The sequence below is a fragment of the Dendrobium catenatum genome, unplaced genomic scaffold, assembly GCF_001605985.2.
Source record: "Dendrobium catenatum unplaced genomic scaffold, ASM160598v2 fragScaff_scaffold_370, whole genome shotgun sequence".
Taxonomy (NCBI): Eukaryota; Viridiplantae; Streptophyta; class Magnoliopsida; order Asparagales; family Orchidaceae; genus Dendrobium; species Dendrobium catenatum.
The window spans coordinates 5,427,588-5,444,453 of NW_021318832.1; the positions used below are offsets into that span (position 1 = coordinate 5,427,588).

Here is a 16,866-nt window from a genome sequence, read left to right on the forward strand (position 1 = left end):
GGGCTTGGATTGGGTTGATCTTGGTGTCGTTGAGTTCGTATTTCCGAGACGCTCAGTTCGACTATAAGCTTGCTGAAATCGGAGTTGGGGTGCTCTCGGAATTAATTTTTGAAGTTTCCAACTAGCTTTCGCCTCGAGATTTGTGCCCGATCAAGCTAATTTTGTGATGCTGTATCAGGCTGAAAATAGTACAATTTGACCGTTATAATATAAATGGCCACGTTGACAAAAAGAATATTCTTAGATGGGCCTTCTTTTCTACACAATATTAATGATGATCAAACTCAGAGAGTTTTTATGATTGATAGTTTAGTTTAGAATTGAATCATAATAGACTAATAAGATTTTATTTGACATAATTTTTTTTACTGTTTTGATTTTTAAATAATAATTATAACTTTATTTAATTAATTTTTACTGCTTTTAAAAAATTTATGTGCTAACTGCTAACACTAAAAAAAAACCTTGGACCAACATTGCTCGTTGACTACGATCCCTTCAACCATAGTCGACCGCCAACTAAAGTCCCTCTGACCACTATCGCTTGCCGACTACTGTCCCTCCGATCATTGTCGCTCGTCGACTCTGGTCTCTTTGACCACCTTCGCACGTCAACTCTAGTCCCTGTAACCACTATCGCCACTGACTCTGGTCATTCATAGCATTGTCGTCAACCGACTCCAGTTCCTCCGACCACCTTTTCCCACCAACTATGGTCCCTCCTACCACCGTTGCTCGCTGACTTTGATGCCTGTGACCTCTATCACTCGTCGACTACAATCTCTTTGACCATAGTCACTCGTTGACTCTAGTTCCTCCGACCATCGTCGCCCGCCGACTCTAGTCTCTCCTATCACCCTCGCCAGATGACTACGATCTTTTTGAACACCGTCACCCATTGAGTACTGTCCCTCCGACCACCGTCGCCCGCCGACTTAGTTCCATGCGGCCACTGTAAGTCGATGTCGGTCCCTTCCACCACTTACGCCCTTTGACTTTGGTCACGCCGACCATCGTAGCCTGCTGACTCTAGTACCTCCAACCATCGTCGCCCGTCGACTTGTGTATCTCCGAGCACTGTCGTTTACCGACTATGTTCGTTCCTACCAACGTCGTCCACCGAGTTCATTCCCTTCGACCACTGTCGCTCGTCGACTCCATTCCCTCCGACTACCCTTCGCCCATCGACTCGGGTCCCTCCAACCTCTGTTGCCTGCCGACTAAGGTCCCTCCCACCTCCGTCACCCCAATATGGTACCTCCGACCTCTATCACTCAACTACGGTCCTGCTAACTAAATGGACAGAACAACGTTATCTTGAGAACAACTTTCATGACATTGTATTCTTCCAACCCTAACTATGTAAAGTGCTCTATGTGATGTATATTTGTTACATTGAGCCAACGCCTTCTCCCGATGAAGGGCATCATTTGTAATTAACAACAAATACTATTCATTCAAATTGGGCAAGTCCCCATGTTTTTTCTCCTTTTTTTGGGGATTTTCACATAAATAATCATGGTGTCTTTTATATCTCTTGCATCCTTCTCTCTCATATATGTGTGTGCTAGATCTTCATATAAAGCTAGGATGCTAAACTCTATCTCTCTAAACCGCCGCAAATGTTCCAGGCGGCAACACACCTAATTTTATGCATTGTGTCAAAGCAGGGTTATATATGTGATGTGGACATCGATCAGAGGTTCAAGCATGTGAATCGCCGGAGACAGCGCAGATCGACGGCTACGATTCAAAGCCTTTATTTTTTATTTATTTCATGTTTTATTTAGTTGGCATTTTTATTTCCTAGTTTACCTCTATGGGGAGTCTTGCCTTATTGTAGCCCAAAGGACATTTGAGTACTTTTATTTCCTCATGTTTTAAGACCTATTTATAGGGGTCTCATGCTTTGTAAAAGCTAATGAATTTTTGAATGAAAATTGATGTTTTATTTCTACTTTTCTAGCATGAGTGCTTGAGAGGGAAGAGAGCTCAAGGGGAGCAAATCGCAAGGCCCACCAGTCGTTGGAAGAGTCCGCGGCTCGTGGTTATTTTCTTTATCACCTAGTTCATATTTTCCTCAACCGTTTCTCCCTCTACCACCCCAAGAAAGCCCCTACCCAAGCCTTTGTTGCCGACGCCTCCGGAGAAACCCGCCGCCGGCCACTTCCAAGGCCACGGCCGGTCACCTTGCCAGCGAATTCTCCCACCCGTCCGATCCTCCCCTCCGCATGCTTCGATTTTGAAATTTGAATTTGAACTTTCAAATTCTTTCCAAATTTGGAAATCCAATTTAGGAAAGTTGTTGAATAAGTTCCAATTTCAAATTAAATTAAATCGGAGTCTTTATTTTTATTTCCACGTCATCGTCCTAAAGTTGGAAACCTTTCCTCTTGGATTTCCCTCTCTCTTCCTCTTAGCATGCCGCTGGGCCCTTAGTGGGAATTAATCCCATTAATTGCTACTTAACTCCCCTTCCCCCAAATTTGAAATCAAATTGATTTCCAATTAATTTCTCACCCTTTATATTCAAAATCCTGAAATTAATTTCGGGTTTTGAGTTTAAAACCTCCCTCCCTCCTCTAATGAAACCGCCGGCCCCATATATGCCTCCCCCTCCTTAAACCCCCCATTAATTCCCCAATCAATGCCTTAATTCCATTTGATTTGAAATTCAAAATTCAAGACAAATCCCTCCTAATCTAATCAAAACTGAAATTAAATTTCAGTTTTTGATTAATCCCCTCCATAATTCCCTAACACTTCTCTCCAACCCTAGCCTTTTCCCCTTGCACCCGCTGGCCTCCCTTCTTCCCCTTGCTCCCGCCGCCCCATCTTGCTTCTCTTGTGAATTGAGAAGCCAAGGAAAGGAGACGACGACGCCTCCCCTCTCCATTTCAATTATGCATGGCGGATCCCGAGCTTGATAGTGGATTCGTGTACGATATCTACGGCGACGTCCACATCACCCGTTCTGAGTTCTTCGACGTCGGATTTGGATTCGACGACACTATTGAAGACTATCTGAATCGCATTCTTCCTACTCTTGTGGACGTCATAGACGATCAACTTTGTGATTCTTAATGAATTTCACGTGCAATTCTTGAATGTATCACATCAATATGATTATTAGAAAATATGCCATGGTATCTTTTACCTAGAAAATATAGAATTATTGCTGCTGCTTGTTGTTGTGGTCTGTTTCTTTCTTTTATTTTTTTTTCTATGCTTGAAGTGTTATTTGTGCCTTGCATTGGATTGCAATGGTGGAAGGCAACAAATGACCGACAACCAATGTTGATCATTGCCTGGAAGCTCTATGCGGGCTACCCGATCTAGCCTCGAACAATGGAAGGTTGACTTTGCCACCAAATTCCTTCGATTTATTACCGAGATGCAATAATAGTTCCAAAATCTCAAGAAGGGAGAAATCACAAAGTTAACCACAATGTCGACAGGCTTGGCACCATTCCTATTCATTGCGAAACCCTTGTAGTGCATTGTAACTAATGGTGCACCTGACGGCAGTTTACACTAGCTCAATTTGAATTTGGTGAATTTGACGAAGACAAAACTCTCGTTAGAGGTTTGATTTTTTTAACTCAAAGGTAGATGATGAATCCCAATCGATGCCAAACCTGCAACATATAAATGAAATTTGTGAATGGTAACATTTCGATTTTTAGGTAAGACTTCATATCTTTTTTACTTGACAACCAGTTACACATATATCAGATTATTAATGCTAGGAACAATCATCTGAAACTTGTTCAAGTAATTGAAGAGTTGGTTTGGAAGGCAAGTAAATACATAGGGCGTAAACTAAGAAGGGTAGCTGGTGTTTGTTGAACCTACTTCTACAATCTTCGTAGTGAGATGGCAAGGTACTTATCCCAAATTGGCTTAAAATGAATTAGTTGTTGTGTGGTCACTTTTGATCTAGTTATTTGAATAGGTGCTCTATTTGCAATATCAACATTAGAGGCGTGTTAGTAACTATATGAATGAATCTTATTAATTTAGTGCTACGAAAATTTGAGTGAGATTAATAGTCAATTGGTTTCTCGTTGTATTAGGCTTAATGAAGAGATTCAAGGCAGCCTAAACATGAACTTTGTTTAGTCGTTATCTTAGGTTGTCAACTTTCCTTACAATGCCAAGTTGTAGCTCACCAAAAGCTTTCACGGACAACCCCTCATACCGGAACACATATAGTGAATAGAGCATCATCAACATAACCAAATCCAATTTTCATATCATGATGATTATGAGAGGAAGCGGATGCGGATGTAGAAATTGAGAAAACTAGGAAGAAAGATCATTTTTATTGAAATATAAATGAAAGCAATGCAAGATACAATTGGATCTTTAATAGAAGAGGAATACCCGACTCTCCCAAATCCTTAGCCGTCGGTTAGAGCCTTTAAAAAAAAAATCAAACGCAAATCACCTCCTGTCAAAATAACAACATAGTTTGCCTTAAATAGACTCCCCTTAATTCCCTCCCAAATCATCTCCTTTTCCCTAAATAATTTCCTCTTAGATTTTGAATTCAAATTAGATCTCTTGCCATAAATAATTTCCTCTTAAATGTAATTAAACAACAACAACAACATCTAGCCTGTCCCACTATGTGGGGTCAACAACATGAATCATTTTTCTCCATGGTGTCATGTTAAAATTCAAATTCTGGGTTTAATCTAATGGAGAAAGATCATTTCTAATATTTTATAACTAAGTCTTTTTAGGTCTACCTCTCCCTTTTTTAATATAAGTAAAATCTAATAACTTTACTTTCCTAACCGGGTCATCGAAAGGCCACCATTTTATGTGACCAAATCATCTAAGTCGACTCTCTCTAATCTTATCCTCTATTGGAGCTACTCCAACCTTTTTACGTATATGTTCATTTTGTATCCTATCTCTAAGGGTAAATCCACTCATCCACCTGACCATCCTCATCTCTGCAACACTTAACTTTGTATTATGCTTCTCTTTTAATGGCCAACATTCCATACCATAAAGCATTGCAGGTCTCAACCATCTTATAGAATTTTCCCTTAAGTTTAAGTGGGGCTTTTCTATCTTACAACAAGCCCGATGCATTCCTCCACTTCAACCATCCAACTTGAATTCTACTGGTAATATCCCCATAAATTTCACCATCAATCTGAACAATAAATCTAAGATATCTAAAACGTGTACTCTTATTAATGACTTGATTGCCCAAAGTCACAATCCCCTCACTAGGTTTATTACTGCTAAAATTACACTCCGTATATTTAGTTTTAAATCTACTTAAACGAAAATCTTTAGACTCTAAGGTTGACCTCCATAATTTAAGTTTACCTTTAACTCCCTCTCTAGTCTTGTCAACAAGAAGAATATCATCAGCAAAAAACATACACCAAGGTACATCCTCTTGCAAATTTCTAGTGAGAACATCCATGACTAACACAAAAAGATATGGGCTTAAGGCTGATCCTTGATGTAATCCAACTGAAATGGAAAAATACTTGGTCAAACCACCTTGTGTTTGAACACAAGTAATAGCTCCTTCATACATATCTTTAATGATTTGAATATAAACATTATTAACTCCTTTCTTTTCAAAAACTCTCCATAGTACTTCTCTTGAGATATCATCAGGTCTAACAACTTTTCCACCCTTCATTTTCTTTAAAGCTTCTCTAACTTTGGTTTTACTAATACGCCGATAAAAATAGAAATATTTCTCAATTGTAATTAAAACTTTCCTAAATTTCCCCTTGATTCTTTTTCCCTTTCCCTAAATAATTCCCCTTTAGATTTTGAATTCAAATTAGATCTATTGCTCTAAATAATTTCCTTCCAATTGTAATTAAAAATTTCTTAAACAATTCTCCTTTGATTAAGAACCTTTCTAAATAGCTCCCTCTTGATTAGAAAACTTCCTAATTTACTTCCAATCAAATCAGCCGGTCCATCAGATTAGCTCCCTTGAATTTCATTCAATTGAGTCAATTGACAAAGCCCCAACAAACCCGGACAACAAGCCAGCCCATTATATAGACGTGAAAATACTTATACAAAGCAGAAGACCTTCGAGTTCTTTTATTGTTTTCAACTTTGATTGAAATTGAATGAATGTCTAAATAAAAACAACTGCAGTTCATTGAGGAAAAAAATAGAAAACAATCATTTAGATCTCTATCACTAGAAATGTTGTGGAGAAATTATAGGAAAACAACAGAGTTTTTCTTTCGTATTTTCTTGAATAAATTATGATTGCACCATGCCAACAAGTGGCCATGCAAAAGGCACAATCTTTAGAATGCGGTGCCCCATTAATGGCAAGGAATGCAAACTCTTGATTGATAGTGGATATACTAAAATATAATCTCAAGCATTGTGGTTAAAGCCTTACTCTCTAAAAAATTTCACAATATTTGCATAATTACAAAATTAGTCGGGTTTGAAAGGGAATCAAGACATTGGTTTCTGATGTCCCGTGGCATTCTCCATTGGAAAATGTTTTTATTGTGAAGTCTCATTGGTGTGCTGAATGTTTGCCATATTATATCATGCTATCCTTGGCAATTTGACATGGGAGCGCTGAACGGTTGTCAGGCCATTAATTACCTTTTTTGAATGAAAGGGATGAAAATTTTGGTTTTTGTCAACCCCATTTGAATCAAACTCTCAAAGAAATCGAGATGCTTTAGCTCTGATTGTAGCATTGGGCTCCAATCTTTTGGTTGCTTACAAAGTTACAATGATGCTTCAACCATGTTTGTATTGGTGGCTGTCGATTCTGACATTTAGACAACATTCTCTCCCAAGTTAGTTCAAGCCTTATGAGAACAGTAGTCTGATATCAGTCCAACAGAGCTACTGCTTGAACTTCCACCTTTATAAACTGTCCAGCACCAAATAGTCGTCACACCAAGGGCTTCCTCGCAAGCCTTGCTCCCTGTAAAATGAGTCCTAAAGAGCACAATGTATTACAAATTATTTGAAGTGAATTGCTGGGAAAACAACTTATACAACATTACCTTAGTATGTGCGTGATCCCAGAGTTGGAGTATACGTGTATTCATGCCATCAATAAGTTCACGAGCAAGTATCACTTTCCAATGCTACGACTAGAGGATGTGTTGGATAAAAGTTTCATTGAAAGAAGAGTAAATTATTTCCATTTTTATAGCATTTAGAACAAATTTCTTGTAATCAAAATGATGCAGAACTATGTAAATGAAATGCAATTTAACTAAAAAGGAGTTTGCACAACTCGTGATTTGAATAATTCAAGAACAAAATTACTAGCGAATTCAAACAACGATTCAAAACGATTAGGAGTTATCCATTTAGGTTTAAATCACATGCTATGAGTTTTGAAACTTCCAAAATAAATAGAAAAATTAACACAACACCTAGTAGTAGTTTTCAATTTAATCCCTAATCTAACAATGAGAATTAGGATGCATCGAGGTGCGCTCAAATCCTACGATGACTAAGCTTAAGCAAGAGCAATTGGAAGAGTCCGTTGTGACTGCAATCAAACCAATGAGAATTTAGACTAAAAGGAATAAGATGCAAGGGAAAAAAGAAACCTTCGTTAGGGAGAGGTGGAGATCCTCCACTCGACGCCTTCAAAGTGTTCGTCAATGGCTTCCGTCAAAGCAATTTGGATGCGCTCCACGTAGCCTTCAACGGTACGGTCAATCTCAAGATTCACGTCTAAGAAGGTGGAACGTAGGATGTCGGTGAAGCCGTCTTCGTCCCAAGTTATCCAATACTCAGTCTCCGGATCCGCCATTCATGGATGAAGGGAGGTAGAATCTCTGTGACACAAGGTACAACTCTCAAGTAGCGGCAAAGAGCGAGCTCCAAGTGTCCTTCCAAAAATCTGAAATTATCCATTCCAAAAATCTGAAAATAAATTTAGATTTTGGAGCCAAAATCTGAGAGAAATCTTAGGATTCTGGGCAGGAGCAAGGGGAATTGGAAGGAGAATTTAAGCTTTCATTCCAGCAAGGTATTGAAGTGGAAGAGAGGTATGAGAGGGGGGAGGTGGTCGGGTAAGGAGAGAGGAAAAGGAAGGGCGGCGGGATAGAGAGGAAATCTGAGGGATTTTCTATTCCTAAATCAGTGAATTGATTTGGGAACTAGAATAGGAAATACGGCTTAAGAAAAATCTGCTAGAGGCAATGTAACGAGATTTGAAATTTATTTCCAAAAGCAATATGGGGAGAATAGGCAATAATTATTAATTAAAGTCAAGCTGGAGGTGAAGGGGGCCGGCGGCATCCATGGGGGAAATATGGGTTTAATGCACTCAATTGTGGTTACTTAATTTGGGATTAGGATTTAGGAAATAAACAAATAAATTCTATTTGAATTTGAAATTCAAATAAAATTAATTTAGTAACTTTCCAAAAATAGAATGATAAATTAGGAAAGAATTCAAATTTCAAATTAGTTGAATTTGAAAATTTGAAACTCTTCCCCAAAATTAATTTACCCAAATTAGGCAAGGGTTTCAATGGGAAACGGAGTGAGAGGGCGGCGGTGGCTAAGTGTTGGGCCGGCGGTATGGGGGAGTTGGGGAGGGATTTGGCCGTAGATATGAGGATGGGGAAAGGGGTTCGGAGCAATGGAGATCCGGCGATTATGTGAAGATTGATGAGAGGAATAAAGAGAAAAGAAAATAAAGAGCAAAACTACGAACCCGGCCGTCTCCAAGATTGGTGGGTGATCCGATTTGCCTCTCCTAGGGATCTCTCCAAAGTTCTCTCCAAGAACTCTCAAATGCTCTCAAAGCACAAGTGTAGGAAAATTATCATAATATCGTTCATTTCCCATGAAACAATAAGCAAAGGGCTATATATAGCCAAGTACAATGGACTCAAAAAATAAAAGACTCAATTGCCCTTTGGGCTTACATACGACAACTCCCATAAGAGGGGTACAAAGAGAAATAACAAAAGACACCTAAGCAAATAAGAAAGTACATGAATAATAAAATACACCAATGACTCAGAAATATAAAGACACGAGCGTGGCCGTAGATCGGCGACCACGTCTCTGATAAACCTTCCACGATCTGATGTCCCCATCACAAAATTTGTTGAGTTTATGATTTTGGTATTATAATTGTAGATACTAGGTTCACCCTTCATTGTGGGTTTTTAAGACAATACATAATTCTTTTAAAATTACTTAGGATATTGATGTTCATTAAAACAATAATTTCTATCGTATAAGACAATGATATGTTCATTCTGTTATATGCTTGCTAAAGCACAAGGAAAAATGCATTTGCTCAATCAACATCTAGCTTTGGTAACTTTATATAGAGTCAGCATCATCATCATTATCATTTGCGTCTGCCAATTATTTTTAATTAACTTTATGAAGACTCATTCTTCAACTGTCTCTTGTGTTTCATGAGGAGTTGGACCAATTTTATGAAAGTAATTTTGTACAAGTTCAATCTAAGTTATCTTCTATGTAATCCTAATCATTTGACATTAATTTCATGTAACTACATTATTGGTACAACTTCTACTTTTTATTATATACGCGGATAGGCCTAAACCACTAAGTTTACTTTTAGTTGTCTTACCTTCAATAGTTGCTACAGTCATCATTCCTTTTATATAAATTATTTTTCGGATCCATCTTTTTTAGTTTTTTCACATATCCATCTCAACATTTTTATTATGCTACGGTCAACTTACCTATTAATATCTTCGTTACTTGTTAGCACTCAGATCTGCACAATTTAGGTGACATAATTATTATTTTGCAAAATTTATATATTAGTCTTAATGCTACTCTTGAGGCACTCATCTTTTTTAACCTCCCAACCTTAATTTTGACATTATATATATATATTCTTCTATTTAATAGATCTAAGATACTTTATAGTAATAAAAAACCAACTTAAATTTTGGTTGTACTAATACTTTGCACTTTATATTATAAATACTTTCTTATTAGTTTAACTTTTTTATCCTTAGTTTAATAATGATCTCATCAATTTGAATTGTAATTTAGAAAAAAGCATATGCACTATGCTACCTCACTTTAAATATTCTTCATTGGAATATTTTAAACTTAGAATTTATGTTTGGAGTGAAGAATTTTTGGCATTTCTCGCTCATTTGGCCAGGCCTTTGATACCATACTTTTGAATCTATCTCTGCATTAATGGTAGCTCTTGTTCCTATATTGATGGTGGTGTAAAGAGTACCTTGCCTTTTTGCCTCGAGCAATCGCCAAAACACTTTTTGTCATTTTCTATGTATCAAAGTGAAAAATGGATGACATCCTTTTGTAGCTAATTGTTAGATGGAGATCATATTTTTCCGTAAGTCCAGGATATGCCAGAATTTGTTTAGCTTCGAAGTTTTGTCATTGTTATCTTGATTATCACATCTCTAATGCCCACAATATTCAAGGGCTAATCATTAGTAAGGAATACTTTTCTTTAGTTATATGTGCAAGAGTTCCTCATTAGATCTTTATTAGAAAAAGAATGAAAAATTGCACATCAGTCTCTTATCTATGTCTCCATTTGATAGGCGCCTAATATTGATGCATCCTGAATTTTTTCTACAGTGACATTTATTCTGTTCTTTTTGCTTTTGGCTATTGTTTATGCCTCTTTTTTTGGCACTCTTTTATTATGTGGCTAAGCTTGCCATAATACAAACGTCCATGTGGGCAATCTCAAGATTTGCTTTTATTGTAATTTAATTGAAGCTTCTTGCAACGAAATTTTGACCTGCTTCATTTATTGTTGCCAACACTCTTAGATAGACTCTTGCTTTCAATATTTAAAATAGAAGATGATGTGTTTTCACCTTTCTTGCATCATTTGATATCCTTACTAAGGATAAAATATTTGACAATATTGAGCTTCAGTGTGAATGATGTATATGAACTACTGCTAACTTTTTAAATGCCATACATCATTGAACTTGATATTCACAGAATTCAACTACCTTGTGCTTGAGTTGAACTCATTGATGTGATCGGTGATCAAAGGTCTTCGGACATCTGGAGATTAAAAAACTTGCTCATTATATGTACATTATTGACTGCGAAGGTTTAATATATATCATAGAGTGTCTTTATGACATGTTATTATCATCTCGTTGAGGATGTTGAAGGCGAAGTTTATCGATCAAATTTATTGATTTTGATCTTCCCGTGCTGTATGCTTGGATTTGAAAGTTTTTTAGCCCAAATCTCTGATATCAATTTCTAGGATAGTGATCAAAATATTGAGCAAAAAATTAAATGAAGATGATAGAATAAAAGCACCAAAGATCTCAAATAAAATATCAATGAGATTCACCTACATTCACGGCCGCACATATATCAAATGTAATCTAAGCTTCAAAAGAGGTACATTAAGAGATTTCACTTCATATGAATAAGCACAAAGATATTACTTTGTCTGTGTTTAACGACTTAGAAAGAACATAACCACCTGTTGTGAAGACAAGTGTTGTATGTAGAGAAGAAGGCAGTGATGATTCTTCTCCTTCTGTTCTCTTAAATACTGTGAAAAATTCTTCCTTTCTTCCCTTCTTCCTTTCTCTTTTCTCATTTTATTTATTTTCTTGTGATTATGGGATATTTTTTAAATGAGGATTATGTGTATTTTTATAGTGAAGAATTCAACTTCCAACATTAGTGATTAGCCATCATTGAAATCTTTTATAGTTTATATTATATACTTTTCTGATAATGCTTGGCTTGGATTTTATAGTAGGCTCTTAATAATGCTTCGTGATGACCTTTATTTAAAATTTTATGATAGCCTTCATTTAATACATTCATATTTTTGAAGGGAACAACTATTTCAATAATTAGAAAATTGACTCTACATTTGATAGGTATTTCCATTCTTTCATTAATCTTAAAAAAAAGACAACTGATATCCATCTAGCACTTATTTCCTACGTTTTCATGGTGAATCATGCAATATAGGAAGTAATTAGCCAACATTTAAAACTAATGTAGAACTCTAGCTGTCGTTACAAAGTTTACTTCTTATTTGCATAATATTATCGAGGCAGTTTTCATTTTAAACACAGTTTCAACTTTTGAAGATATATCCTCAACTATATCTCTGTACTTCCATATAATTAATCTAAGTCATTTAAACCTACTAATACACATATGCATCACTTTATTTTTTGATCATATTAATCTATAAATATTAACATAATGCACGCCTCACATTTAATTTTTATTCAACTATTTATAAGTCATCTATTTTATTAACATTTTCATCAGTGTTTTGATTTTTCACTTATTTTAGTAGATGCCTAATCGATAAGAACTATGTTATATGCAAAAAGTATTCACTAAGTTCTCATTTTGATTGTCCTTTATAAGAATCTTCAGACCTAAGATAAAAATTTATGAACTTAATGTTGATTCTTTTAATCTAATTCTTTTAGAAATAGCACTTCACAATGATTTATAACACTCGTCAGTTTTTTACCATATATTTTCTTATTAATTTCAACATACCTTTAATTCAAATCTTTTTTACTTAATGCACTCTAAATTGATACCTGGGTATATGATCAAATGTCTTATCAACTTCATTAAAATAATTTATATGATGATCTTTTTTAACTCTATAATTTTTCATTAGTCACCCATGGTATCATATTATATGACTTGTAAGTTTGATTCCTCTAAAACTTTTATAATGTTGATCATCTCATTTATTCTTGATGATTTATAATAAATATTTAGGGCCAATTATTTGACATCCTCTTAATCTTTTATATTCCATTGAATTTTTTTAATCAAACTATTTTATTATTCTTTGTAATTGTCCAAATATCACTACACACTCATATGGACCTAAAAATTTAGCTTCATAAATCCTCTGAGCTAATTAAACTTAATTTTTAAGATAAATCTATAATTTACTTTATTTTTATATTCATTATGCTCATCTAAAATAATTTTCTTCTTAAAATTCATATGTAATAATTTCTCAGAATAACACTTCCATCTTTCCTTGATGCCTTCATTTTTTTTTTTGAGATTCAACTATCATTGTTTTTAATGCATTTAATTTGATCAACATCTTTAGTTCTCTTTTCTTCTACTTTAACTATTCTATGTATCTCTCTTTTTTTTCTTCGTTAGTAAGCAAGCCTATAATAGAAAAGCTGCATCCTTTGCTTTGCTCAAAACACCCTTTGGCTTACATATCTTCTTATTATCATGTCTTGTTAATTTTTTTTTTTTCATAATCTTTCAAAGCACTTATTTTTTTATTAATAATCTTTGTTATTGTATATTTTCACTCGACCAAGTCTCTGTATCAATGTTCCATGCATTTTTAAACTCCTAAATTTTTATGACAGACTACTATGATTTATAATTTAGTTGGATAAAGAATTTACCCCAAATTTGGGGGGGGGGGAAAGGGGGGGGGGGGGGGGGGGGACAAGGCTTTTATAATTTATGTAACTATAAAAGAATTTGTGTAAAGGTTATATATTATACATAACTACGTAGATTTTTTTTTGGATCTAGCGGGGGTGAGAGCCAACCTTACCCCTCCATAGTTTCACCACTATTTTTAATGATGCTAGTCATCTGATCTGAGTTCAGATATGCCTATGTATTTATTTTGCTGATAGTTTAACAGTTTACATGAACCTAAATACTCTTTGAAATTTGAGATTAGACAATAAAATAATTTAAAGGGAATGGATTTGGGCTGTTTTTAGATTAGAGAATCTCCCGAAAAATAAGTATGAGGATGAAGATGTTTGGGGAAATTTTATCTGAGAAAACAAAATCTTAAATAAGGATTTTGCATTTTTGTTTTAAATAGGAGTAAATGATTAAAATGTTGCTCATCTATTGTTTAGATGTATCTATTTTAGTTCCAAACTTTTTCAACTGTTTAATTTAATTATTCAACTCATTAAATCTGAACCAGCTTGATATCATTGCTAGCTGTGTTGTTTCTTTGGATGAAAATTGGAGGTAATTTTTTTATAAGAGTATTTTGAATATTTTTTAGGATCAATCTCACTACTTAATAATAGATCAAATTAATGAGATTAAAATGGATAAACCTATAAAATATAGGAATCATTTTGATTATTTACTCTTAAAAAACGTTGACTTCATAGCATAAATTAATTAGAAAAGTTAATTGTAGAATATAAAATTCTGACAACTGAATTAAGGATTGACTGTTTGCATTTTTCAAATTTTATGTTTGTGTCAGGATATTTTAGTAGTGCTGTGGTTGAATCACCTGATATTTTCATGGGTTTAAAGTTGATATATCATTCTTCTTATTTCTGCTTCTTTCCCATGATTTTAGATTTGTTTACTATCTATTGAATTGCTGCAAAAGAAAACCACGTTATGTAGAAAGGCTTATCTGAATTTTTAATAGATTAAGTCTGTTGATGGCCATAAATCTTGTAGGTTTTTTCTGCTATACATGCTGTGCTTTCTGTCGTTTTTTTATCGTACTTGACATTTTATCTTCCATCCCTCTCACTGGTTAAGCAGTATATCTTTATAACATTGTTATAAGGATGGTATTTCCATGTTCTTTGGCCAGAGAATGACTAGATAATTATTTGATTGTATTTTACTAGATAAGGTAACTATACTGATATCTTCTTCTGACTTTTCCACCATATATGTTGACATTAAAGTGTAATGAGAGAAATGGCAGATTTTTTTTTTTTAATTTTTATTTCCCCCCACCCCTTGCCCATCTAATATGGACATGGGTTTGTTTTGAATTTTTTTAGGTTTCAAATATGCAAGTTTTAAACAAGAAACCCTGTCATGTATCTTTATTTGCTGGTCTAACATTTTCTTATTAATTTCTTCAACTCGCTCTTAAGCAGGCTGATAGTGAAGCAAAGCTCTTAAAAACGGGAAAATCCATAGATGAAAACGTTGAATCAAAAGTGGATGCTGAAGCAACTTCTGGTGGTAATAAGCTAGATCAACCTTCCGAACCACCAAAGCAGGACTACATTCATGTGAGAGCCAGAAGAGGTCAGGCGACTGACAGCCACAGCTTGGCTGAGAGAGTAAGGCCTCATTACCATATATTGATGTGTATAATCTTAATTTTCTCTATTTAAGTACTTAACTAGCATTCAAACGGACAATTTATGTTGATTTCTCTACTCATTCCTTTGGTTATCATATCCATTTTACTGGACTTCTACAATAACAGGCTAGGAGAGAGAAGATAAGTGAGCGAATGAAGATTCTTCAAGATCTAGTTCCTGGATGTAACAAGGTATATACAGTTAACTCACCCACACATGATAATCATCTTCTCAGTAGAAATCTTCACTTGATTAGGAAATGCACATAATGCTTTGTACTTATTGTATGAGAATTTTACTTTAAATTTTCTTTTAAGCAGGTGATTGGTAAAGCATCCGTGCTTGATGAGATCATAAACTACATCCAGGCATTGCAGCGTCAGGTTGAGGTACTACACATTTTTCTGCCTTTGCGTCCTCCTGGATTTTATTTTTGGTTTGGCTTTTGCTCCAACTGACTTTCTTACCCCCCCGCAGTTCCTTTCAATGAAACTAGAAGCTGTTGATTCTCGGATTAATACTGGCTTGTTGGAGGGCTTCTCCTCCAAAGATGTAAGTCTACTGATTTAGGCTTTCGTTTGGGACGGCTTTCTTTCTGTTTCTTATACAAAAATTAAATTTTTTGTACTATAAAATTGCTTTACGAATCAGAAAAAAAGCCATCCTAAACGAAGCCTTACTTGTAGGATTCAGCCATTTACAGTGGACTGAATATTTGCTGATCTTTTTTGAGTTTCAGTTCGGAGGTCAGGCATATGAGAACGTATCTGGCTTGGCGTACGCCTCACAGCCATCGAGAGAATACGTTCAACAAGGACCTGCAACGGAGTGGCTTCATATGCAGGTTGGTGGTGCTTTTGAGAGAGTTACTAATTAGCCGTTATCAGATTCAAATTCCAGTTCAATAAAACAGCATTTGCCAGAATTAATTTCATCCCTGGTTATGCGTTATTATCTGTCGTAATGTTCTTACATTTCAATCTAAAGAGATTATCCCAAACGCGTTTCTGATATCCAATTTAGGGATCTTTTCTTTTGATAAAGAAATATACAAACAAGTCTCCACGGTCTTTGTATTCTATTGTAATTTAGTGTACGTATCTAATAACTGTATTAATGCATTTTGCTGGCATGGTTCAATATAAAAGATGTTCATCTAAGTTTTGATTTTTTTTGGGGTAAATTGCTGCAGTTAAAACTTGATTCTGAACATTTTAGTCCCATATCGTGAAATAGAAAAAATCTTTCATGTTTTTGTATGTTAGCATAAGAACAAGTCGTTGCCGAACTTAGTGGCGTAAGTTTGTAACCCAAGTGGGGGCTATGAGGTTGTTGGGATGATTAATCAATGGGTTCATAATTTCCAAAAGGGTGAATCGCTCAAAACGAGCGTTTAGCATTCACTTTAGATTGTTGCCTCCAGTAGAGTTGTGGGCTCGGTTAATTTGAACAGCAATCTCTCCCTTTTTTTCTTTTAATTTTCCGTTTTACAGTTGACCAGTATGGTTAATCTGAACAGTAATCTATCAGATTCATTCTCCTCATAGGAGTGAAGATCGAAGATTGGGATGGAATGTATTAAATGTTGGTAGTTGATATGTGTCATATGATATAGTTGATTGGGAACATTGGGTGATAGTCGATGACTTGTTCTATCATTCACCTTGTACATAAAAAATTAATGGTTATGAATGCATCTCATATATCGGAGAATGTCCTAACTTTGCATGAAGATCAAGCATATACA

The 16,866-nt window shown here is 35.3% G+C and overlaps 1 protein-coding gene across 5 annotated transcripts in view; it reads left to right on the forward strand.

The window, feature by feature from the left end:
- LOC110095482 (transcription factor BHLH089) overlaps window positions 1-16,279 on the forward strand; it is an 18,358-nt gene extending 2,079 nt beyond the window's left edge. For all 5 annotated transcript variants that reach the window (XM_020821037.2, XM_020821038.2, XM_028693838.1 and 2 more), the window contains 5 exons: window positions 14,907-15,095; window positions 15,245-15,310; window positions 15,440-15,508; window positions 15,597-15,671; window positions 15,859-16,279. In XM_020821037.2, coding sequence (XP_020676696.1) covers window positions 14,907-15,095; window positions 15,245-15,310; window positions 15,440-15,508; window positions 15,597-15,671; window positions 15,859-15,996 — 537 coding nt within the window. In that variant the 3' untranslated portion in view covers window positions 15,997-16,279. The remainder of the gene's footprint in view (window positions 1-14,906; window positions 15,096-15,244; window positions 15,311-15,439; window positions 15,509-15,596; window positions 15,672-15,858) is intronic.
- The last annotated feature ends 587 nt before the right edge of the window (window positions 16,280-16,866 follow it).